Here is a 26984-nt window from a genome sequence, read left to right as displayed (position 1 = left end):
TTTCCCGAATTGTACCCGTTCTTCGCGCGCGTGTATATATATATATATATATATATATATATATATAATATATATATATATATATATATATATAATATGTATATGTATATATATAATTGTTTCTCGCTACCATGGTGGACCAAACCGACAGATACATGTGCCAAACGCGTCTGCAACTTTTTCTCACCAAATTCCTCGGGTACTAACATTTCGCCTGAGGCCATCCCTTTCATGTTGTCAGCGGAACGAGTTTCTTTGGTCCCCTGTGCGTGAACCACAGCTGTAGAAATGAAGCGTGTTTCTGATATGATATCTGCGTTAAACCGCGGAGTGACCACCATGTCTCAGTGCCAACATTCATACCCTAACTTCGAGAAAGGAAAAATGTTTTCAAAAAGGTAAGTGTTCTTGTTGCTCTTATTGTTGAATTTTTATTTTTGTTCGTTCGTTTGTTTTCTTAATAACAATACTAATCATCCTACAATGGGCACAAGGTCTGAAATTTTGTGGGAAGTGGGGCTAGGCGATGCCATCGATCCCAGGTGCTCAACTGGTACTGTCGACTTCGGCGGAATTTGGAGTCAGAACATAAAAGACAGACGGTAATGCTGCTAAGTATTTCGTTCAACGCGCCAAATAATCTGCCTGGTCGCCGCCTTAACAACACAAACAATAATTCTAATTTTGGCACAAGGCCAACAATTTTTAGGGCATGGAGCAAGCTCGTTTGCATCGATACAGATTTTATCGATGCCGAAAGATCGAACGACGAAGCTGACTCCGACGGAGTAGTTTACTGGAATTGTTTACTCTGGTTCCCTTGTTTATTCCCCTTAACTGTTGTCTCCCTAATTTTACCTTTTTATACCCCTAACCTGTCTTACGTAGCGAGCATATGTAGTATATAATGTGTATGGATTGACAAAAAGAAAACTTTTTAAAAAATCATCTCTTAGAAAAAATACTCGGAAAGTATTTATCAGAATAGCGCGAAATTATCTGGTTTCACTTTCTAATAGAATTTGCTGCTATTTCAGGCAGCGCTTAATGTCGTTTACTCATGTTTTATGTTTGGTTCAAAGCAGTAATTTCACGGCGAATCGCCTTCGTCACGCAGTTCTGATTTCACCCTTGTTAGTACACTTCAAAGAGGTGTGTTGTTGCACTAACAACACCTCAGCTTCCCTTTCTCTGATATTGGAAATTTCACGGAAGCCGTGGTAGGTTTTAAGTGAAGTGCATCGTCGATCCGATTCCGATTTCGATTTGCCAATGGAACCGTTTGATTCGCGCTAAAAACACTTAATTAACAGAGATATGACTGATACATTTGCCATTCCGTCTCTGCATGCATCTGAAGGTTCCTGTTCACGTAAAATGATTATCGCGAGTGTAGAGTATAGAGGTTAGTGGCTTTAGATAGTTTACAGTACCTATTGTGATATGTTGTGAGTTTAATTTTAACGAGATGAGGTCGATAGCGTAAGGTTTCGTTATAATTACGCAGTCATTGTTATGCAATTGCAATTATAGATTAACTGAGATTCTAATTAGGAGCTCCATACTTTATAGGAAAGGAAAAAAAAATACGGGAAGGGGGTTATAAATGTAAAAAAAAAAATTTGAAATAAAAAATAATTATAATTTAGGATTGAAATTGGAATACTGAAAATACCGAAGAAATTAAGAAATATACTATTTTCCTTTCCTGTGAGGTATGGCGCTCCTAATCGGAAACTGTTAATAAATTGTCGATTTAAATTTAGAGAATCGATTTCTTTTCTCAAAAATTATGAACAGTTCTACATTTACTTTCCCTATAATTCTAAGGACTTTCTTTTAAGAAGTTATTTGATTGACTTCGAGAAATTCACGATCGCAGTAGCGGCTCCTCTTCATTAATATGAAATCATCTTCACTGATGTAATTGTTTGTTTTATGATTTCTGTTGTGGTGGCCAGTGGGGGAGTGTATTATAAGAGAGCGTCGACCCAGATGCTTTACTGAATCTAATTCCAAGTTTAAACTGAGTAACATTTTAGAATTGATAAAACAAGCGCCAGTAATATACCGAAGTATTTATTTATTCAACTAAGCCAAAAGTTAATGGTTTATATTTAATCAAGCAGAATCATGTTTCGTTCAAGTAAATTTTCTGTCTTCTGCTAATTACCAACTTCATTCCCTTGGTAACATTTTAACCTTCTTTAAATGTGTTCATTCCATTACTTCAGTTTTATTAGTATTGGTATTATGTTGTTAGAAATTATATCTTAGGTCGCTAATTCCCCTGAGATACACGATCATCGAAACTACATTTTTTACGTAAAAAAAAATCATTCTATTATTTACTTTCTACTGAAATTTGCTTTTGTCTGAAAACTACAAACAATTCTGCCTTTAATTTTTTATTATTAGTAAGCTCACTTCCCCAAGACTACAATATGGCTACTGTTTATAAGAATCTGTGGAAATATATATTTACTGATGTTTTAATAAAGCATAAAAAAACACGTCTTGTTGCGAGCTCTTAACGCTTTTTTTTTTACCTCGCACCTTGTCATGATCGTCTATATAAAGCGACATTGCACGTTTGCACGTCCACATGCTCACCAACACATCGAGACATACATGCATACACTATAAATACATGTATACACGCACACGTTTATAAAGATGGATACAAAGTTATAAATATATCTATAGCGATAGCTATGGGTCACTATTGTTTCTTCATAATTACTTAGCTTGGTACTACTACTATTGCCGCCATCAACATCACAACTATCATCATCATCATCTCTATCTCCACCACTTTTTTCTCTCCTCTTATACTTCATTCACTCCTCTCACTTTTTAATTTATCTCCGTTCGTCTCTCCTCCCTTCTCTATCACACATACACAACACACTCTCCCCACCGGCGCCCATGATATACTTTATCGATCTATCAAAACTGGGTTGATTTATGCTGCACCGCCCACATTGCTATCGATGCAGTGACTGGATAAGAGTTCGGTTAATTATTCAGAGCCGTTCAGATCGAAACCAGCATCGAAGCCAATTAACGGTGACGTGAAAAGTTGTTGGGGTTAGCAGAGACGATTATTATATTGCTTGGAACATTCAAGCTACAGTTTCTAAGTCTTTTTCAATCCCATCGATTCGGAATCCTGGCTCTTTTTTCCTTTCTTTCTCCTTTACTCCATCTTTAATTGGTGCTATTGTATAGCAACAATACTTTCATTCGAGGTGAATTTGCCTTTCATTTATTGATGCTAATGTTCGCCTTTCATGCACGATCAAAACAAATGTCAGTTATATACTGGATCGACCCAATTGACTAATCCCTGCTCTATAAATTGTGTGAATATGTACCAACGTTAGAAACTATTATCACTATGACTAGTACTGTTGTAACGGTAATAGTGATGATACAAGTGGAAGGGGCAAGCTACTTGCTTTAGGTTTCAATGTTCTAAGTTATACCACTCAGAGTTGTCTTTGCCTTTCATTATAATACTTGAGTAAAATGAAAGTATCATTTAATTAAGACAGTGAAAAATTATGAATAAAGACAAGCCGTATATATATTTTATTTTTGTTAATTTCAAACCTCCAATTAACGTGCAAAATAGAAATAACTTCCCCCCCCCCCGAATGAGTCAAAACAATTTCTGTTACTCTTAATTACTGAGCATGCCCATGTGTTTGTTCACATACACATATTTCTCAATGTGTGTAACACCCATTTTATACATGGTTGTCTGGGTTAGACGCTATTCATTATAGATTTTTCCGGATACCATTTCTGTTGCTAACGTTCGCTTATTTCCCAGCAGGGTTTCTCTATAGTCGGGCGTGTTTTCATGGTGATTGGAAACGAATAACACTTGTATGACGTTGAAACACAAGTGTCAAACGATTCCAAGACAAGCGAATACACACTCACACACACATGACGAACTTTTTCCAGATAGAAACTACTACCTCCAGAGAGTTTCCAGGGCATTCAAGGGAATCTATCTTCTCTTTGTGTCCTTAGAGTTCGTTGCCCTGTACATCTTCCACATGCAAACACTATCCATTAACCCTCATGTGATTCTACATCTTTTGTGTGTTCATAGCTTGCACTGGGTACATCTATGGAATTTCTGTCTCCACCTTTTCTACATATTGACCAGGGCCATTGACCTGAAGGGAGTAGAATCTTGTCTATTTTCCTACTTACTGGAGCTTTGGTCTTTCTTAAGCTAACTTTTACTTCAACACCTGGAATTTCTTTTCTAATTTTTATTATAGAATTTGCTATGAGAATGAGGTCATCAGCGTATATTGTAGTTCCTAAGGGCAGCCAGTCTTAAATTCCTCCATTATGGTCTGGAGGACAATGATTAATAAGAATAGGTTGAGAACCAAGCCCTAATAAAGAGAAAAGGAGTAGGTATAATTTCCATATGCCATGTCCAGTATAAGCAATGGACACACGAGATGTAGGGGAATCACTGGCAGACTATCAGAGAATGTAAGCTGCATATGTGATAACTGCACTGGAGTAGTTCCTACTATGAACACACCAGAAACAGACTCCCCTGAATCCCTGGTGGGTTCACTAGTAGTAGTTGATAGCTTTTGTTGCCGCAGAAGTGGTTGCTTCAAAAGTATTTTAGCCAGGGTAAGAACAGGTTAGAAAAAGTTTCGGTAACTTCTACTGGTGCTGGCAACAAAAGATTTTTTTCTCCACAGAGTGTAGGACAGATTGTACGATGCATGTGTTAGTATTGCATCTGGACCAGGGGAGTTTTCCCGTATTGAGTCAAATTATCCATCTTTCATTCTTGATACTGTCCTCTACACTCATATATTACATTGGTCACCATCTTAAGCCTCCAGCAATACTCTCGTGAGTTGTAGAGTATTGCTGTCAGGGAGATATCTTAGGGTAGTAGAATAGTATTTTAACTGCTATTTCTAAATTTCGGTATGTGGTGAAGCAAATTTTGCTGAACCCTAATTATAATTATGCTCATAATTATAAAATTTATATATATATATATATATATTCAAGTAAAGGTTATAAATCTAATTAAGGGATAATAAAATCCAAGGAAAATAGTTACCAATCCATAGAAAGTTCAACTATAAGGTAACCATATAAACCATGGTTCATATATTTATATATTTAAAGAATCAGGAGAAAATGGAGAGGTAATTAATAAAATATTAATTATTAATAAATAATATTTTATTAATTATCTCTCCATTTTCTCCTTATTTTTTAAATATATATATATATGTGTGTGTGTGTGTGTGTGTGTTTGAATGTGTGTATGTCTATATGTACAAAGTGGTATCAAAAAGTTCCAGGATTAATTTTGTTTATTAAAAAAATAACTTATTTACCTAAGTTTTAACATCATCTCCTTTGAAATAGTCACCTTGTGCAACAATACACAGGTCCCAGCATTCCTGCCACTTTTGGAATCTGGCCTGTAAGTCGTTTTCTGTAAGGCATTCAAGGACCTGTGATTCGCTTTGGATCTCGACAGCAATGTTAAAACAAAAACCGTTGTGCTGCAATTTCATGTTGGGGAAGAAATGGAAGTCTGCAGATGCTAAATCTGGTGAATAGGGTGGGTGTGGAGGTGATACCCTGTTGATTTTAGCAAGAAACTTGTGAGGAGAGCTCAGGAAGAATCCAATTCTTCGCACTCCTTAGATCCGGTCACTTTTGTCGAATGTCTTCCACCAAATGCTTCAAAACATTGCAGTAGAACTCTTGATCGACTATCTGACCCTGGGGGACAAATTCTTGATACACAATACCACATTTCCTGGAGTGACGCTTGTGGCAGCTCTTCCGGATCATTCATCGCCTTCCAAGTTGTTCTTCCGCTTTTGAAGTACCAGTACCACGCAAAACATTGTGTACAACCCATTGCCTCGTTGCCATAAACCTGCTGAAACTAGCAGATTTCGCAAGTTTAATGCCAAAATTCACATTGGCTCTTTGTTTCTATCCATGACAAAACTGCACACTACAGCATACACGTGATTGCAAAAACACAAATTTCACAACTTGCAAAGTAAACACAGCGATGTCACTTGGCACACTGTCTCATGAAGGTCACTGCTAGCTCTCACTGTACTCACAACTGTGTGCTGCCATCTGTTGGTGCACTGCAGAAATAGTCTGAGAACTTTTTGATACCACCTTATGTGTTTATATGCAGGTGTCTCTGTGAGTGTAGACACATACACAGCTGGGGTAACCATGTATCTCTCTTGTCCCTCTACCATACTATTATCTCATTGCCTTGCACCATCAGTTACCTGTCTATTGCTTTTTCTCTCTACTCTTCTCACCTGACCATCACTCTATCTTCTTTTTCTTGCATCCTTCCTTTGTTTCCTATCATTCTATCTCTTCCTACATTTCTAACTATCTACCTGCCCTTTGTTTGCTCTTTTTGCCTACCTTTCTATTTCCTCCTCTGTCTATCTTTTCCCCTTTTCATTTCCACACTTTCTCTTCATATATGTTAATCTCTAACTTTCTAGTTACTCTTTTATTCATTTCATCTATTCCCTATGCTTTCTTCTCTTTGTATGGGCCTTCCCTCTCTCACATTCTCTTTCTACCCCCTAATACCTCTTCTTCCTCTCCATTCCCAACTTCATGGCCATCCTGTTTCTAAAACTACCCATCCTTTTTGGCTTGACTGTCCTCTTATTCAGTTGGGTTTTCCATCTCATGTTTTAGATTTTTAATTTGGATCCAAGCCTATGTTTATCCTGTTTTTCTACATATTTCCTGTTCTCCTCATAACTTGTCCTTTTCTCCACATTCTAGAGAAACCATCTTCTTTGTACTTGTCTTATAAATCATTTATACGCTAGTAGCTTTTTGCTGTTGATGTAACCAAATTGAACAATATTATAGATAAGGCATTGAAATTGTGAGGATTTTGGTTGACAGTTGATGAGGGGTGACCCTGTCCACATCCTTTGTGTGTTTTCCCTGTTTTCCTTTGTCATCCTCCTGTGCAACATTTTACTTATGTGTAGGTGTATGTATATATACATATACCGACATATACAGATACATACACAGGATGGTGCGCATAGAAGTAGCCTAGGGTCTATAGCATAGCATTACATTAGTTGATTGTAAGATTGAATTGAGTGAACATCTCTAGCCTTTTCTGCAAGATGACATACTCAGTAGTGGAAAGAATGGAAGTGTGAGAACAGGTTTTGTTAAGGCGGTGAGCTGGCAGAAACATTAGCGTGCTTGGTGAAATACTTAGCAGTATTTCATCTGCCGCTACGTTCTGAGTTCAAATTCCACCGAGGTCGACTTTGCCATTCATCCTTTCGGGGTCGATTAAATAAGTACCAGTTAGGCACTGGGGTCGATATAATCGACTTAATCCGTTTGTCTGTCCTTGTTTGTCCTCTTTGTGTTTAGCCCCTTGTGGATAGTAAAGAAATAGGTTCTGTTAAGCAAGCACATGAAAGCTTCTGGGTAAAGGCTTACCGGCAAAGAGAAATATACAATACCCCCAAAGAGGCTTTACAGTTTGAATGCCAGAAGTTGTTCAGGATTACTTGAAGTCTAAAGAAGTCAACAGAAATTGGCACAGGTCATGCCAGCAGGTGTTGAAAAGTCTTAAGTTGTAGCCATATAATTTCACATATGTGCAACAATTAGAACCCTACTTTTTTTGGTTGAAATAACACCATAACATTTACAAATGAAAGGCTGGGTATTTTTTGTGTGCACACACACATACACGCTCACATGCATTAAAAGAATTAGAAAGAGACAAGATCATTGATTTTTCTTCTTAAAGCTTCATTCAAAACTGCTACAACTATTTTAACTACAACTTCGAATGTATACAATATAATTAAATGATTATTAATAATTAATAGATATTATAATCACATACCATAAAAACCCATATGATTTGTGCACCTGTGTAATTTACGCAGGTGATTTTGGGATAAAATTTGTTAAAAAAAAAGCTTCTAATCATGTAAAATTCGCATCTAAAAGTTTTTAGAATTGCCGATATAGTCAGGGGAAAAGGTTTTCAATTTAGTTGTATTTAACATAATTTCACTTTCTTATTTTTAGATTTTATTAACTTTTCATTAAATAAAAATAATTTCTGCTTAACAGGTATCACATTGAAAGCTACTAAATTACAAAGTGTTTGTGTTGTTTATAATAAACTTTATTTTACATTTCTTGCCCACAAAAGATTATGTCCAATCTTTAGCATACTGCTGTATTTCTTCTCAAATCACAATCACAAGAAAAGTTAAGAATTACCAACAAAAACAAAGCTGATAAATATGCACAGGTATTGCAAATTAAGTTTAGTTACCAATAAACATCAGCTTAGATGACACTTTACTCAACCAATAGAGGCAGATGACCGATCAAACTGATTATGTAAACGGAATTCTTTTCTGCCTATTCTTGTCAGAACGTTTGATACGTAATACTGAAATTTTAATCCCTTTCACACTTATAAAATGTCAAGCAAACTTTAAAATTTGTCTTTACCATTATTGTCAGTATTAGCAGAACTTAGGAATCATTTATTGTGAAGGAGGTGCTCCATTGCAATAGGTAGAAACTCCAAGCAATGTAAAATATGGCCTGGACTTGTGTTTACTAGCATGAACATCAGACTTCAAAAGCTAGTTAACCATTTAATGGTTTTAGTAAATTGATACAGAAAAAGTAAGCTTTATACCATCTAACATAAATAAAAGTTTACTTCATTATACATATTTAAGCCATTATTTTTCTGTAAAAACCTATTCTGATGTTAAATGAGTCAACTTCAAGTACGAATGTTTACGTTTTTTAATTCTGGAAACAATCTACTCATGTAATTTATGCACCCCTAAAGTTTTTTTTTTCCAAAACTAATTGCATAAATTACATGGGTGTTTACAGTAATATGAATAATAATAAACGGTTGCAGTTAATATGAGAGGCATTTTCAGTGGGAAGATTTTAAAATATAAGATCACTATTTTTATTACATATGTGTATGTCTCTGTTACAATAAAGACAATTTCTGTCAAACATTTAGCTAGGAGATACTTTGTCAAATACAACTACATTGAGCTCTTCCTCAAAAATTGCTGGCTTTGTGCCTAAATTAGAAATAATCTTTTAAGATTGTGAATAGATAGAATTGTTTGAGCATTGGAAAAATGTCTTGCTATTTTTTTCCAGTTGTTTACATTCTGAGTTCAAATCTTCCTGAGGTCAACCTTTTCTTGCATCTCTCTGAAGCCAAACAATATACAGTACCAGTTAACTACTAAATCTACCCACTTCTCTCAGAATTGCTGTCCTTGTACCAAAATTTGAAATTATTAAGGTGGTGAGCTGGCAGAAGCGTTAATACATTGGGCAAAATGCTTAACGGCATTTGGTCTGTTTTCGTGTTCTGAGTTCAAATTCTGCTGAGGTCGACTTTGCCTTTCATCCTTTCAGGGTTGATAAAATAAGTACTAGTTGAACACTGGTGTTGATGTAATTGACTTACCCAATCCCCCAAAATTACTGGCCTTGTGCCAAAATTTGAAATTATTATTTACAAGGGTGGTGAGTTGGCAGTATTGTTAGAGCATCAGACAAAATGTCTAGTACTGCTTATGATGACTTTTTATGCTCTGAATGAGTTCAACTTTGCCTTTCGTCCTATCAAACTGGATAAAATAAAGTACCAGATCAGTGGTAGAGTTGATGGCATCAACTTAACCCCTATCCCTAAAATTACTAGCCTTGAGCCTAAATTAGAATCAGTTTTAGTATTATTATGTATTACTATGAATTTTTGAAAATATCTAAATGTAATTTCTTCTGCACTTTTTCTTGGAAAGCATCCAATGAGTAACATTTTGATGCCTCATTTGTGAAATTTGTATGACTATTTGAATGGTCAGCAGATTGGTCAAAATCTCGTTTAATTGGTTCACATGAATAATTAACCAGATATGTGAAGTCATATATTTGAAACTTTGGTGATAATCACCTTCAAATTATACAAATTAATAGTGACCATGGTATAATAGTTGGCAGAATCCTTATTGCATCAGACAAAATGCTTCACAGCATTCTTTTCAGTTCAAATGCTGCTGAGGTTGACTTTGCCTTTTATCCTTTGGAGTTGGTAAAATAAGTACCAGTTTAGCACTCAGATTGATGTGTATAACTATACACCCTCCCCCAAAATTTTAGACCTTGTGCCTATAGTAGAGAGAATTTTTATATTTACTATAATAATTAAAATACTATCTTTATTTCCAACATTCAGATATATACTTTAACGAGCTGGCTAAAGTAGTTTGTTTCATCTTTAATTTTTTTTGCGGCCATGCTGGGGCACTGCCTTGAAGAATTTTAGTTGAATTAGTCAATCCCAGTACCTCCTTTTTTTTTATTCTATTAGTCTCTTTTGCCAAACCCCTAAGTTACAGGGACATAAATACACCAACATTGGTTGTCAAGTAATGATGAAGGACAAATACAAAGACGCACACACACACACACACACACATGCACGATGGGCTTCTTGCAATTTCCATCTATCAAATCCACTCACAAGCCTTTTGTTGACCTGAGGCTATAGTGAAAGATGCTTGCCTAAGGTTCCATGCAGTGGGAACCCAGATCCATGTGGCTGAGAAGCAAGCTTCTTACCAATCTACCTTGCCTGCTACACAATACATTAAGAGTTTAATCTATGACATTGTTTTTGTTAAGTTTTATTTTTCTTTATTGCTGGAGCCTATTTATTTCCTCTCTTAAATACATCTTAGAAGACAGGCATACTTATTATATTCAAATCTTTTATTGGAAAACTTTGGCAATACATACGAACATTATTATTGCTTCTTTTAATGTTTGAAACATGTCTCTGTAAATCTGTTCATATCTTCACAAAATTATGCAATGTTTAGATGGAAATTGGATATATATATATATATATATTCTTTTATTCTTTTACTTGTTTCAGTCATCTGACTGCGGCCATGCTAGAGCACCACCTTGAGGTGTTTTAGTTGAACAAAATGATCCCTGGACTTATGTTTTTAAGTGTAGTACTTATTCTATCAGTCTCTTTTGCTGAACTGCTAACTTACAGACATAAACACATCAACACCATTGTCAAGTGGTGATGGTGGGGAGCAAGCACAGACACAAAGACACACACAGAGATAAATATATATATATACGATGGGCTTCTTTCAATTTATGTCTACCAAATCCACTCATGAGGCTTTGGTTGGCCTGAAGCTATAGTAGAAGACACCTGCCCAAGGTGGGACTGAACCTAGAACCATATATTCTTTTACTTGTTTCAGACTGCAGCCATGCTGGAGCATAAAAATTTGATATAGTCCTAATGCATAGAGCTACGTTACTTTTCTGTTCACTTCTGTAATATTATAATTACTTGTTCAAATTCATTGCTATGCTTCCAGCTAAAAATATTTCTAAATCATGCATGTACCTTCATAAATTGTGCAAATAATGTTTAGATTGACTTTCTTGATGAACATTAATAATAGAAAATAAAATCATATATATATATATATATATATATATATATATATGCCAATGTGGCTGTATGGTAAGAAGCTTGTTTCCCAACCACGTGGTTCTAGGTTCAGTCCCACTGCGTGGAACCTTGGGCAAGTGTCTTTTTACTATAGCGTGAGGCCGACCAAAGCTTTGTGAGTGGATTTGGTTGATGGAAACTGAAAGAAGCCCACTGGTGGCATGTAAAAAGCACCATCTGAACGTGGCCGATGCCTGTTCCGCCTGACTGGCTCCCGTTGGAATGGTTGGCTTTAGGAAGGGCATCCAGCTGTAGAAACATTGCCAGGTCAGACTCTAGCCTGGTGCAGCCTCCTGGCTTGCCAGTCCCTAGTCAAACCGTCCAACCTATGCCAGCATGGAAAAACCGACGTTAAACGATGATGATGATGATTATGTGTGTCTGTGTTTGGCTCCCCACTATTGCTTGACAACCGATGTTGATGTGTTTATGTCCTCATAACTTAGTGGTTCAACAAAAGACACCAATGGAATAAGTACCAAGTTTACAAAGAATAAATCTTGGATTTGATTTGTTTGACTAAAAGGCGGTGCTCCAGCATGGCTGCAGTTAAATGACTGAAACAAATAAAATTATATTTAGATATAAATTAACCCAATAAGGTCTTGTTAGTATGCTGGCCATTGATAAATAATTAAATTATGACTTTATCCTAATTATGTATAAATAAATACACACACACACACACAAATAACCATGTATCATATATATACATATTGTCATTTTTTGAAGTTTGTGTTCCATTGTATTAACTTGCACTTAAAATTCCATTTTTTTAAATCCAAACTTGTTAGTAATTATGGTGACAACAGTACCTACCTACTTAACTTTCTCTCACACACTCATTCTCTCGCCTAATCTTTTCTCCAGCTATGTCCATTTACCATTGTGTTGAAATGCCAGCTGAATCAACCTTGCCTTTTATCCTCCTGTAATCAATAAAATATATATTAGTCTTGTACTACTGTGAATTCTATTGACTGTACCATTTCTATAATGTTAAAATTTTTTGACACTTAAATCATCTCAAACTTTTAAGATTAAGAATTAATTTTCAAATTAACATCTTTAGAGTGGCATAAATTCAGTTATTTTTGGATGAATTTAAACTGGCCATATCTGATCCAAAATATTCTATTTTTACATGCAAAATTACTAGATTCAGCCCCTCATACCTACCCTACAGTGTCATTCTAAAAATAGTTACAGGATATGCATGAGTAATTCAAGGCAATGTGTATAAATATGCATTACATTTGACAAAGTAATTTGAATGCTAAAAGGTTAAATGGGTAGCATCTGGATGTTGCCTGAATCTCGTGTTACATTAGGGATGAAGTCTGTCTTGTATCTGTATAGGAGTATGTATTAGGGGTAGCAGTAAGAAGCTCGTTAATGTAGGACAGTATTAGTGTTGGAGGCACAACCAAACCACATTGCATCACAAAGTTAACAATTTGAAATATAGAGGTCTTTGTAGCACATACAACAGTGAAGTTTAATTGGGCATTTCATCTAAGAAATGGTAAGCTGAACTAGTAGATACTCATGCCAAGATTTGCTGATGTCACAGAGAACAACGCTGTTTCCACTGAAGTCCTCTACAGAACTTGATGGTTACCAAGAAGAGATAGAGGTTTAAAGTAGTGAGACAGTAATTGCTAACCATGCTTGCATCTTTGAGATGTTGGCAGTTAAGAATGATGGATCAATAACGACATGGGAAAATTTCCTTGGGATGCTTTCTGCATGAATAACACAGACATAAGTGGGTAGTTAACATACTTAATGAAGTGAATTAAAAAATATATATATTTAATCAAAATTTTACTCGTAAAGAAAGGAAGAAAAGTATAATGATAATTCTTTTTCCAAAGGTAAGGGAGACAACTTCAAAATTAAAATTTAAAAAAGCTGAAGTACATCCGACCTGCTGTAATTTTATATCTTAATACTGTTGACTAGAAATAGTTTATCTACACTTTTAATTTTTTTATTTAGTCCTCTCAATTCATTAGTTATTCTATATTTAAAGAATTATATTACTTAACTACATGACAACATTATTGGAGTAAGGCTACTGACATTTAAAACTTCTCCAAGCTTAAAATAGATTTTTTTTTTCTCTCCCTGTAATTGACAAAGCAGCTGCTGAACTCTGTAGCATACAACTTATTACTTTATGAAATAAGTGAAAGCTATTTACTTAATAGGTAGTCTTTTATCTCCAACTGCTGTTACTGTGATAGATGTATCCAATAACAGTTCCTTAGATGACGATGATCGTTTTGCAGTCACTGCAAGATTAGTTAGGACGTTTGTCAACTCAAAACAAGTTATCTGTTGAAGTTTGCGGGTAAATGTTTTGCTTTCTTTCTTTTACCATCTAACTTTTTCCTTCATATTCAAAATACATATCCATTTTGCAATCCATCAAATTTGGTTTCTTTAGTTTAGGATAATCTTTAACTTTCCTAGATTCCTAAGTTATTGGAAATGTTGCTTCTGAAAATTTTAGTTTGATTTTTAAGATATATATTCAAGAACAGGCAATATATAAGCAAAAATTTATGTAAAGAACAAAATTCAAAATTTCAGTTGATATTCAAGGATTAATTTCAAAAAGTTAGGTTTAAGATATTTAAAAATAGTTAAATGTTAATAATTTTTTTATAACAGCAATATATTTAAGTTATATGTAGAATAATTCTGACTGTGATTTAAGCCTTTCATCCAAAATTGTTGTTATTCAGTTCATCTATATTTGTTTCTATGCTGATAGGTTTTGGAGAAATATTTATTTAATTCACTGAAAAGGTGAAATAAATCCGAAACCTGTCTGGCTGGGGAAGTGTCTCCTATAATTGTTAGAATAATTAATTAGTCATTGATGAGTATTGTTTTTTTCTTACTGCATAATTTTATTGAAGTAACTTTTTAATGCTTCTCATCCTTTATAACACTCACCGTGAAGCATGTTTAACTAACTTTGCTGTCCATAATCTAATATTGTTACATAATGTTTATTTTTGCATGTAATCTCTTCTATGTAAAATATATATGCAGTATATTGTATACATACAATACATACATCTATTTATGGATGTATATGTATTTACACACAGAAAGTTCACTGTTGATTAAATCCCTTTAGATTCAGTTTATGTTGATTACATAATGTGTATATGTATATACACACATAAATTTCGTTGTAGATTTTTTTTCCCTTTAGATTTATTTTATGCTGATTATATAATGTTTGACATATCAGTTGTAGTAGTAACTATGCTGTATTTGAACACAGGAAATTTGAAACTGTTATACGTAAGGAAGCCAATTTTATGACCTGTTAAATTTCAAAAACATTTCCGTTTGAATTGTCTATTTTTTAGTTTGCATTCAGTTCAGTTTTTAATTTGTTTTCATTACAAATGACAAGAGCTAGGAAATGGGAACAACTGTGTGCATGACAAGACATTTTACCAGCCTTTTATTCTAAATATAATGAACCAGTTTCTTCAACGTTTAGTATAGCTAAAGGAGTATTTCTTACCATGTTACATTATACCAGAATCTGGTTCTCATTATGTAGGTTGTTGTAAGGTAGCTATTTCAGACTGTTTTGTTTTTGTCTTTACTATTTTAGAACCTTGCTATGCATTTCATGCAAATGCATACGGTTTGTGCAATAGATGAGTATCTCTACATATTGGAGGAAGAGTGCATGTGTTTTTTTTTTCTTTTAGTCATTAAAAAGTTGGACAAATGTCTTTCCCATAGCCTCAAGTTAACCCATACCTTGTGGGTGGAAATTATTAGACTGAAATAGTAAAGAAGCTCATAAAATATGTATATGTCTGTATGCCTGTGATTATGTTGTACATCTTTCTATAACTTAGTGGCTCAATAAACGTTGGTAAATTAATGACCAGGGGTTAATACAGTCAATTAAACCTTTAAAGGTGGTGCCCCAGCATGGCCACAGTCATGTGACTGGTAAAAGGATATGTTGGAAGTTTTTGTACTTTTGAATTATATATATACATTGTACAAAGTAGATATAATACTTAATTCTGTTTATCATATAATATTTTTCTCTCTATTTTCAGAAGAATTTCTCCACCAAAATGGCTGACACTGTATCCGAAGGAATTCTCCTTGGGCTTGGAAATCCTCTTCTTGACATTACTGTTGTTTGCCCAGACAACGCATTACTCGATAAATATGGTTTACTAGCTAACAATGCTATCATAGCTGCAGAAGTTCACCATCCTCTCTATGAGGAGATGGTGAAAAATTACAAACCGGAATATTTACCTGGAGGTGCCACCCTTAATAGTGTGCGTGTAGCACAGTGGCTTCTGCAGAAACCAAATGCTACCACATTTTTTGGTGGTGTAGGCCAGGATAAATATGCTGAGATTTTGAAAAAGAAGTCTATTGATGTTGGTGTGAACGTGCGCTATCAAGTCCACAGTGATGTTCAAACTGGTGTTTGTGGGGCAATAATAACTGGAGAAGACCGATCACTCGTGACAGAATTGGGGGCTGCCCAACACTTCTGCGTTGATTTCTTGAAAAAACCTGAGAACTGGAAGTTAGTAGAAGCTGCTCAGTGTTATTATGCTGGCGGGTTTATTCTCCCTGTTAGTAAAGAATCAGTTCTTGCCCTAGCACATCATAGTACTGAGAATAAAAAGACTATGGTTATAAACTTGCATGCGACTTTCCTCTGCGGTATGTTTGCTGACCCCAAAATAAATATCTTACCTTACATAGATATTCTTTTTGGTAACAGTGACGAAGCTGCTGAATTTTGTTCTATAATGGGATTCCCAAATAAGGACTTGAAGCAAATGGCGCTCCAGGTGGCAGCATTGCCAAAAGTTAATTCAGAAAGAGAGCGCATTGTTGTTTTCACCCAGGGCAGGGACCCCACTATAGTAGCACAAGGAGGAAAAGTATCTGAATATCCAGTGGAAACTGTAGACCATGATCTTATTAAAGATACAAATGGTTGTGGGGATTCTTTTGTTGGTGGGTTCTTGTCCCAATGGGTTCTTGGCCGCTCAGTACAGGATTGTGTCAGGTGTGGTTTTTATGCTGCCAAAGTTGTCATTCAGCACTATGGTTGCCAGTATCCAGCTAAACCAAATTTTGTTTAAACATCCTCCTTCTTATGAGATTATTGCTTTTTTGAGATGGTCAGAAGCCCTCAGAGGCTTCTTTTTTAAATTACTTAACAATTAAGGATAAAATTCAAAGAAGTGACTTTTTGTTTGTATTTATGGAACTATAATGGATAACTCGATTTTTCCCTATTTGTCTAATTTTTGAGCAAAGCATTAAAAGTTTCTCATGCTTATTTACTAATTATAATGATATGGCATGTCAAATACCTCACATACATATTGCTTTTGATTTTATATAATTATAAGCATCTTAAATGTTTCTTAAAATTATATGACTCTAAAAGACTTGATATGTGGTTAGCATGAAAGTAATAAAATAGCGTCATTTCTGTTGAAATTTTTTTCTTTTTCTTGGACAGTTGGTTGACAAAAGAGAAAATAGGGATTTAAAAAAATTTCATCTGTGTTCCATACTTTAGATTTTCAAGTGTGTGATTTATCATTTGTAAGAATATACATTTTCAATTTATATATAAATGACTGTTGTTTCATTGAATTTGTGTTTATTGAAATTCCATCACAGCTGTGTAAGTTAGAGATTATGCACATTCTCATGTTCCTGTTCATGTGTTGAAATTTCTTTTTCCTTCCACTTAGAAATTCCATTTTAAATTGATTCTCAATATATATATATATTTTTTTAATTTCTCAATTGTGGTACTTAAATTCTTATGGGTCCTTTAGATGGAGAAATTCTTAAATGTAACTTTAGTAACTATATATATATATAATTAGTAATTTTCTATAAATGACATCTGTTTTCAATTTATTTCTGCCTTGTGCAGTAGTTTATATTTGGTTACAGCATTTGCAGAGATAATTATGAATTATGATAATGAACTGCCCCCGGGTTGTTTATATTTCACTTGTTTGTTAATTTATTTTTTTCATTGCTAGATATGTAAAATTTTAGAAATTCAGATTGCATATAATTTAGGAAGTTAGTTTTACTTCTCATTTTTATTTCTTGAAAGAATTTATAGTATCAATTCCTTAAAAGTTTTCCTATTTGTGATAGATAATAGATATCAGAAGGCCAATGTTTGGCCAGGATGTGGTGTACATAGTCTATTGAATCAATTCCAATAGTGACTCTTATATATTATCAATCTTTCAAAATTTTGGTGGCAATGTTAACCCTGACAGCATTTGAACCTAGAACATTGAAGTACCATAGTGCACACATATATCGACTGTTTCCCATCATTCTTACTTTCATTTGAACCTAGAACATTGCAATGCTCTATATATTGAAGTATATATATATACACATGTATTGGTTGTCTCTCATCGCACTCTTACATTCATTTCATTCATCAAATATAGAAATCCTTTTTTTTCTATAAAATAGTTGTTTACAACTGCTAATTTCCAGTATTATTTGTTATTGATTAGAAATTTTAATTTATTTTGAGCTTTCATTCTTTCATATTGATGTTGTTTGAGATTTTCCTTGGTTGTTTTTCTCTCTCATCGTTCTGGTTGTAATCAGTATAAATGTAATGTATGTGTTATGTATGATAGAACACATTCCGAATTCAGTAGCACTATAAAATTGTGGAATGCAATCAAATAAGATAAATACATCTTGTATTATTAAAAGTTGGATATTCTTCTTGAATGTGAATGGGAGAATAACTTTTTTTTTCCCTCTCTGTAAACTAATCTTGTAGTTTATATACAGCTAGTTTCAATAAAGTTGCTGGTTAGTACCTTTGTGGTTTTGAAATCTATTACAACCTCTTTATGCTGTGCTAAAGATGCAATGGGGTAGTTAATAGAATTTTCTTACTAAGCTGCTAACTTCCTGTAAATGTTGCAACAAAACATAAGAAATATAGAAGAGGAAATCATTTTTCTCAAGTGTCTCCTCCTCTGCTCTCATTTCATGCCTTCATCTCATTAATATTTATGTAATCAACAACTACGATGTTGTCATGGCCATCAAACCAGCTCTCCCTTATTGTAAAATATTAATCTATTTTAAATGGATATGATCTGTTTGTGTGTGAGTGTGTGTGTATAAATATTTTTGTTTCTTTTTATGAAACTTCTTTCTGAATAAATCACGAACTAACTTTGTGTATGTGTGAGATACATCATTTGTGAGCTACACTGCTGCAATGAAATTGGTTAGCTGGAATTTGCTGCATAAAAGCCATTTCCTGATTTTGAGGTTACCTGTATTTTGGATATTGGTGTTGATTCTAAACGTTAAGGTTGATATTAGTATTTGGGTCCTATGATTTTGTAGTAAGCTCATTCACTGCCAGAACAGAGAGCCAGGAGTAATGTGATGTTGCTGATTATTTCTTCTTGGCAAATAAGCCTAGATTGCATAAAATCTTCATCTTGTCTGTATACAGAATACATGCTGTTTCCATTGTCATTTTTGACTTACTGCTAAATGAAGTCTCATCAAGCCATTGCCATATTTTCTTCTTTAGTTGTAGGCCTACTTGTCCATGCTGGCCTATTACAAGGTGGTCAAAGTAGTCCAGTGGTCAGATGATTCACCTTCATCATTAGCATTTTGGAAAAATTTGTACTCTGAGTACAGAGATCCAGACCAAATACCTCACCATATTCTATGTGATTTTCTGCTAATTCACCTCTTGCTGCAGCAAGTAATTGTAATGGAGCCACTTTTTATATGAAATTCACCCATGAAAGTTGTATTAGAAAATCCTATGTTAATACAGTTACATCTTAGTGAAGTTAAAGATGTTTTTTTGCAAAAATCAAGCAGTCTTAGACTCAATTTTTGTATGATATATTAAATAACACACACACTAAAATTTAGTATATATTCTTTGTACATTTTTCCTGATATTATTGTCTTTTGTTTATCATATGCTTCAATTGATTGTATATATATGATGGATTTACTGATAGGTTACACTAGGGGCAAGTTGTTCTAAAAAACACTTGCAGCAAATTTAGTTATGAGATAAAATTTAGAAGACAGAGCAACAAGAACAAGATGTAAAGTTTGAAAATCATATTTCTGAAGCTGCATTCCACTGTAAGACTTTAAAGTATTCTAATGATCCATGCACACAAAAGATGAGAAGAATGGGCAATTTACAAGGTTTTATCTTTATCCTTGTACATAATTAAATAAAAAATTTCACACACACACACACACAAAACCCTATGGAATGTCCAGAATCCAAGCTCAATATCAACATGCACTGTTTAGAAAAGCATTTTTAGCTTTTTATTTAATTTTTTTTTTTTTTGTGCATACTTAAAAAAATAACATGATAAAAACTAAATGATGGTACATCCCGGTGATTACAGTTGTACATTTTTATATTTAGTTTTATTATCAATTATTCATATAATGGTATTTTTATGAACCAACTCGTAAACTTTGATATAGCATATGTATCTTTCATGTCTGTTAGTAAATTCTAATCTAATTCATTGATATTTATACTATTTCATCCTTCTTCCAGCTTTATGTGTATGATATGGCTCTTGTAACTTCCTGTTTGGAATATTAACATAGGGAAAATATCTTTCACTCCTTTTGTCAACATTTTCTAAACTGAGTATGCTATTTGTGTGATTTTTCATGTGTTAGTCATCAACTGATTGATGTTGTATAGGGTTTGAAGTAACACTCCAGTCCAACACAGATCGAGGTTATCATTTTCTTCAATTTGTCTTCTACAGTTGTATAACCTTATTACACTCTTCCCACTACGATATACCTTCATGCTTTTGTAAAAGCTTTTCTTTCAATTTGGAGAATGCTGTTATTCTTAGAGAAAAATAATGTATTTTCAATTCAGTGATGATAATACCCTGCGAAAAGGTTTGACTGTTGTGAATATAATAAGATCTGGGCTTGACTGTCAATTTGGTTAATGTGGTAAAGTTATTTATACAGCCTTCAACAGATATTTGAAATATCTTTCAATTACTTAAACCTTTTACTGTTGTTGAATTTAAGTGAAAAAGAAAATAGCTAACTAAATATCTTTGTTATTCAATATCACAAGTATTTTTTATATAGATCTATTATAGTGGTATTAACCTGAAATTATTTTGTTTTAAAGTTAAACCTGTCAAGTTCTTTTCCATATATCTTTCTGAAGTTTTCTTTTCAACTAGTTTCATTTTGTTGATTTTTTTTTTTTTTTTAATTTTTTTTTTTACAAATTTTTTGGGAGTAAGTGACTTAGGCTGATTCCTCTTCTGAGTGGATTAAAATGGTATCAATAGAATTATTCCTTTCCTGCATTTTAGAAGGGTTTTTATTCACTTCTTTTGTTTAGTTATCTTGCATTCAAATGGATCTAATATTGTGCCTCAAGTTTTCACAGTTTCTCTTTCATCTGAAGCAACCTATTAAGGTGCTAGTTCAATAATTATTGACTTAGATTTGTTGACTGTTTCAAATGTTATTGGTGATAGGGCTTTGTTTCAACCATTCAATACCTCAGTAAGACACTTCGAACTTTGCTGAAAATACTTACAAGGTCTATTTTTTAAATTTATTCCATGGCAACAAATCTAGTCATGATTGATACTTCAATTACATCTTTGTTTTTCCCCGTTTTATAATTGTATATTATTATTATTATTATTATTATTATTATTATTATTGATCTCTTTAGCATTAAGAAATTGCCTGAAATTTTCTTTGATTACAAGTTGCTTGTAATATGCAGTTATGAAAATGTAGGATTCTTTTTACCACATTTTAATCACTTCAATTACACAACTTTATATCTATTATAATTTTATTTCATGTGTGTCTCTTTTGAATAATAACTGAGATGTAATAATATTTACCAACTCTTCAATAACTTAAAAATTTGTTTTTCAAGGGAAATTTGTTTTACAATTTTTTAAACAAATTATTATGACTCTAAAGCATATTCAGCAAAAAGTCTCTTTGTTATGATTCTTTTTATAAGCTGTTAAATTGATTTATTGGTGCAGTTTTTAACCTAAATGACTGAACGTGTCAGAACTATCCTAAGTAGATTATCGTTTAACTTATAAAGTATTATTTCTAATTTAACAAAGTAATCTGTTTTTACTTTGCAAAAAGCCCTAAAGACACAACTTTGAACCTTGATAAATATTAGTTCAATAAATTTCATCTGTTGGAAATGTCCATTTATAAATTAGATATTTTCTCTGATGATTTGAAAAACTTACTATTAAAACAGCATTAGAGAATACTAATTATTTGAAAAAAATTAAGTCTTTTTTCTTTCCAAAGAAGGAAGCAAAAAAACAAAGCAAAAACAAAACCTGAAATGAATAGATGTCTTAAAAACACAAATTTCAATTGTTTGTGGAACCCTAAACTGTCCAGTCAGCATTCACAGGGCGCCTTTACCAGAGAAAGATTTCCTCCTCTTCCCCTATTTAAATCTGCTAACATTGTAGTAGGGAAATTCATGTTTGAGTCTGAAGTGGTGAATCTAACAATTTCATGTAAGATTTTCGAGTATCTGGAAATGTATAAGATATATTAATTCTTATATTACAAGATGGGGTGGTATAATTTTGACATTAAGTTCATATTTTTAGCATTTTGGAAAGGGGCTGGAAAATATTTGAATTGTGTTGTCATATTAAGTTAATTTCCTTAATAATTAAATATATGTAGACATTAAAATATATATTTGAGTTCTTCAGTAAAACTTGTAGTGTAGTGTTTATAACTTAACATAATTATTCTGTAATTGGTGAGGGGTATATTTGGTATATACAGCAAGATTATATGAATTACATTTTGTAAAGAATTTCTCTTTGAAATCTTTGAATCTGTGTAAATATAAAGAAACAAGGCTTGGTTTCTGTATTAAACCCATTAGAAATTCTAATGTATTAAAACTGAAGTTGCACTAAGATCTGAGTTATGGTAAAAAGGAAGGTCTCAAATTGTATGTGCTTGAAATGTTTCACTTGAATTTGCTGCAGATAATAATATATATCTGACAGCTCTGTATATAGCACAATGCTTTCAGATTTTCTTGTCTGAGATTTCAAGAAAGCTATCCATTGTACACCTGTCAACTTCCTCCTGTTTCTGTGTCTTTATTGTTTATTTCAATTCCATTTTTAGGTTTTGTTTCACAACCATTTTCATTGTTTATTGTATAACATTTTGATCATCCACCCAACAAACAAAGCAGATAAAACTTCTTCATACACTTTCCTTTTTGGCTTTAGACATTAGACCGCAGTTAGTTATGAACTTGTAGTGCAGTAATTAAGGATGTTATGTTGTAATATTGGTTTTCCTATCATGTGATGATTCTGATATTAATTACTATTTTACTAATGAACTGATCACTATAAATAAATTTTAGCAGTTTATTCAATCAAAGAAAAAATTTTCTTTTCTACATTCCAGTAATCCTCTTTAATAAAAAAAGATATGTACAAACTATTCAACAAGAGATCTTTCTCTTCGTTTTCATAATGTATGTATATATGCATGTTATATATGTACACACATGTATGTATGTATATATATATATATATATATATATATATAATGCATATGCATGTATGTATATTTATGTGTATATATATAATGCATATGCATGTATATTTATGTGTGTGTATATATGTGTATATATATATATATATATATATATATAATAATGCATATGCATGTATGTATATTTATGTGTATATATATAATGCATATGCATGTATATTTATGTGTGTGTATATATGTGTATATATATATATATATATATATATATATATATATAATGCATATGCATGTGTGTATTATGTGTATGTGTGTGTATATATTTATGAGAAAGAGAGGGTAGTTATTGGACAATGCTAAAGCAAGTACGGTATAAATATTCACTAACTAGTGCTCAGATAAATAAGAACTCAAATTCCGACTCTTTTATCCCAGACAGGTATTTCCAGTGTAAAAAGTCGGTTATAAGAACAATCCCTGTTGAGTATGTATGGAAGTAAAAAGGCAGATAAACACAAGTAAGCTTGATAAGTATATTTACATAGAATACAAAACAAACAACAAGAGTTATGTAATCTTGACAGCTGTTTCAGGTGAACCATGTCTTATGCTATAATCACAGCATAAAAGACCAATAGTATTGTAGGTGTATAGAATAACACAAGTTCTTATAGATCCATAAGGTTGTCATGTCACCTTCATCAGAAGAATGTGACTTAAAGCATATTTCACAGCAGTGTTTACAAATATACAAGCTTTAAAAGGGTGCACATTGATGAGGGTAGAGTGGGAATGAGTGGGGAGGGGTTAAAAGGAAAATGAGAGAAGGGAGAGGTAACTAAAGTACTAGGAAACATCAGCTGATGATAACCAGAGAAAAGAATAGTAAAGTACATTTATAAGGGCAAGAATGTGACTAGCACCAGGCTGGTTGGAGATCATATTCTTTATTTCTTTTATTTGTGTATAACTACCTTTTTACTTCTGTGTGTGCATATTTAGATGTATGGTTCACATGTGTGTGTGTGTGTGTAGCATAAATATACAGTATATATATATATATAATTTTTCAGCATTTTAGGGGTTTGTATTTTTTTTTTTTTTTAGTTTTAAAATACAAATACATCACAAATTTCTTCTCAGTAAGGTGTTACTGATATATTTTTATGTAAACTGTTTCAAATTTATGTATTTATCAATTGGTTTTTGTCTATTTAATGTAATGTTTGCTAATGCATTCAAGGTTTCCTTTTAGCCAAAAAGGGATAGTTTTCATATGTAGTATCACTGCCACTTTATAAATGTATTCAATATGTTGTCACATTTATTCGTGTAATTTCCAATTGGTAAAGGGGTCCTAGTCTTCCATAACTTTCTCCTCCCTTTGTACAAATCATTTATCTTTTTTTCTATTTTATTTAATATTTTTTTTAAAACATGCACACAAAATATGCCCCAAAAGTAACAAGCTTCTCCATTTAAAATAACTCAATCAGTTTACCTTGGTTACCTCAACCATTTCACCGTGTTTTTTTCTTCTTTTTTTTTATATAACTTGTCTGAAGGATCACAGTTGGTAAAACACTAATCACATCAGAGACTGATATTGAAAATAGTGTAGGGATTCTTAGTTTTATTCTCAGTAAGCTGATACTTAATAATTCTACATGTAATAACAGTGTAAGGATTCTATTTAATTAAATTCTAATCAAAATTTAATCAATGATATTTCAAATGGAATAATACTATGAAAACAGTAACAGCATTATAATATAAACAAAACATGCTTTTTATTACCCTTTGAAATCTCATGCTACTTCACAATTTTATTTTAATTTTTGGGCCTTATCTGTGCATGTATGTTAGTATATATGTGTGTTAATGTGTATGATTTGTGAGGGGCTACCTGTTCGGTTCCTCTCATCTTTCATGATTCTGGGCTTGGTTAATCAAGTTGACTTTGTTGTCTATTCAGGTTGTTGTTTACTTCTTTCTCTGTATTGTTATTTTTGTTATTCATAACACCATAAAGTACCTTGTTAATCTGAATTGTGTTACCACGAAAGGTACACTTTGTTTGTCATGACCCTCTCCTACCATAAGGTGTACAGGGTGGGGGGCTCTCTTGATGTTGATCAGCTCGCAAGGCAGCATATTGTATAGCACTGACTGAAAAGGTTGTGTGTGTTCTCCCTCCCCCCCGCGCCCCTGCCAACCCCCCTCCCCCTCGCTTCACTATGTTCTACACTTAAGTGAAGCAACCCACTCATTACACAATTGAGTGTTTCTTACTGTCTAATTTTTACCCAACCGACCCCTCTCTGTTCTTTCCAAGTTGAACTACATTCACACACAGTGGATACCAATGACTGTAAATATATATTGAAATATCCATTACTTGGATCATTTGAACTGTCTTTTGATACATTATTCATGGAATTTTTTAATTCAACCATTATAGTTGATAAAACGTGTTTGTCTTTACTGCTGGCATCTTATATTCAATATCTGATTGTCTTTATCTTTGAGCTGCTATGATATATTTATAACTTTGACTTAACTATATTGTACTAAAATTGTGTGTGATTTATGATTGAAGTATCTGCTTAATATTTGAGCTTGTGTGTGCGCGTGTGCATGTGTGTGTGCTTGTACGTGTCAGCATATGTAATTTAAATTCTTCTATAATGGTTTTCTCATGAATATCCTCAATAGTAATTATTATGATTATTGTGATTTAATTTCTTCGACTATGTGTAGGCAGTTCACCTGAGAACGTTCGAGTCTGATCTTTTGGTTGTATACAGTGATGTTATCTTGAATACTTCTTACAACCATTAGAAAGTAGTTGACATCTGTTATATTTTGAAAGATCATTACACAAAGTAGAATGGTTAAGCTGATAATCTGAGATAGTGAATGTTTGAAATATGCTGATGTTTCTCTTAAGTGGAAGTGAAAGCATTGTTTTAGTTATGTAGTTCCAACTTCAAAACATTTTTTTTTTCCATCAGCTCAACAAATTTTTGTATTTAATGTTGTATTTTGGTTGTTTCATCACATTTCCTTATAAATTAATATTTGTATTTGAAACAAATTTTTTATCTGTATACTGTTGTTATTCATGTTGTTGCTGTTTTGTTTAATTAACAAAGCTGACTTTGTGATTTTGTCTTCATAAAAGCATTTTGATTGCTGAAACTAAAATTAAATGTAATTCTTGATAGTTGTCTTCAAATAAAAGAGGTGGGTGACTGTGCTCTGGCTGGTAAACATTTTTAGTCATTTTCATTTGACAACTTTCTTACTATTAACTGAGAAAATACATTTCATTATGCATTTTTAATTTGGAGTTAATTGATAAAGTAAATGTTAAGACAAGCTTCAATTTGAGGTGATAATTTTGTTACATCTACTGACAGATGGAGGTATCATTTATGGTTGCCACTTAACTGACTTTATGATGGATAATGTGGGAAGCAAAATTACACTCCTACCCACAATGTAACATTTAAGCCATGCTAGCATGGAAAACCAAATTATTCATGTTTTTCCAGCTTTAATTCATAGTTATATATCTTTTTTTTTTTTTTTTTTGGTTTTGAAACTTCAATATAAACATGATGTAATTATTTTCTGAGAACTTGGAACTTTTAAAAGATAT

At 33.0% G+C, this 26984-nt stretch overlaps 1 protein-coding gene across 10 annotated transcripts in view; it reads left to right on the top strand.

The window, feature by feature from the left end:
- LOC115220501 (adenosine kinase) overlaps nucleotides 1–26984 on the top strand; it is a 61338-nt gene that overhangs the window by 16685 nt on the left and 17669 nt on the right. For 2 of the 10 annotated variants that reach the window (XM_036509966.1, XM_036509967.1), the window contains exon 3: nucleotides 15766–22140. The exons of 1 other annotated variant lie outside the window; for it this stretch is intronic. In XM_036509966.1, the coding sequence (XP_036365859.1) occupies nucleotides 15766–16821 (1056 nt within the window). In that variant the 3' untranslated portion in view covers nucleotides 16822–22140. Of the gene's footprint in view, nucleotides 1–108; nucleotides 399–1261; nucleotides 1406–13853; nucleotides 14013–14922; nucleotides 14981–15765; nucleotides 22141–26984 lie in introns of those variants that run through there. 7 more of the 10 variants (XM_029790633.2, XM_029790632.2, XM_036509970.1 and 4 more) reach the window with 7 other exon arrangements.

This window comes from Octopus sinensis, linkage group LG16, assembly GCF_006345805.1.
Source record: "Octopus sinensis linkage group LG16, ASM634580v1, whole genome shotgun sequence".
NCBI classification, from domain to species: Eukaryota; Metazoa; Mollusca; class Cephalopoda; order Octopoda; family Octopodidae; genus Octopus; species Octopus sinensis.
The sequence above is the reverse complement of the archived record's forward strand: the minus strand, read 5'-3'. Positions and strand labels throughout refer to the sequence as shown.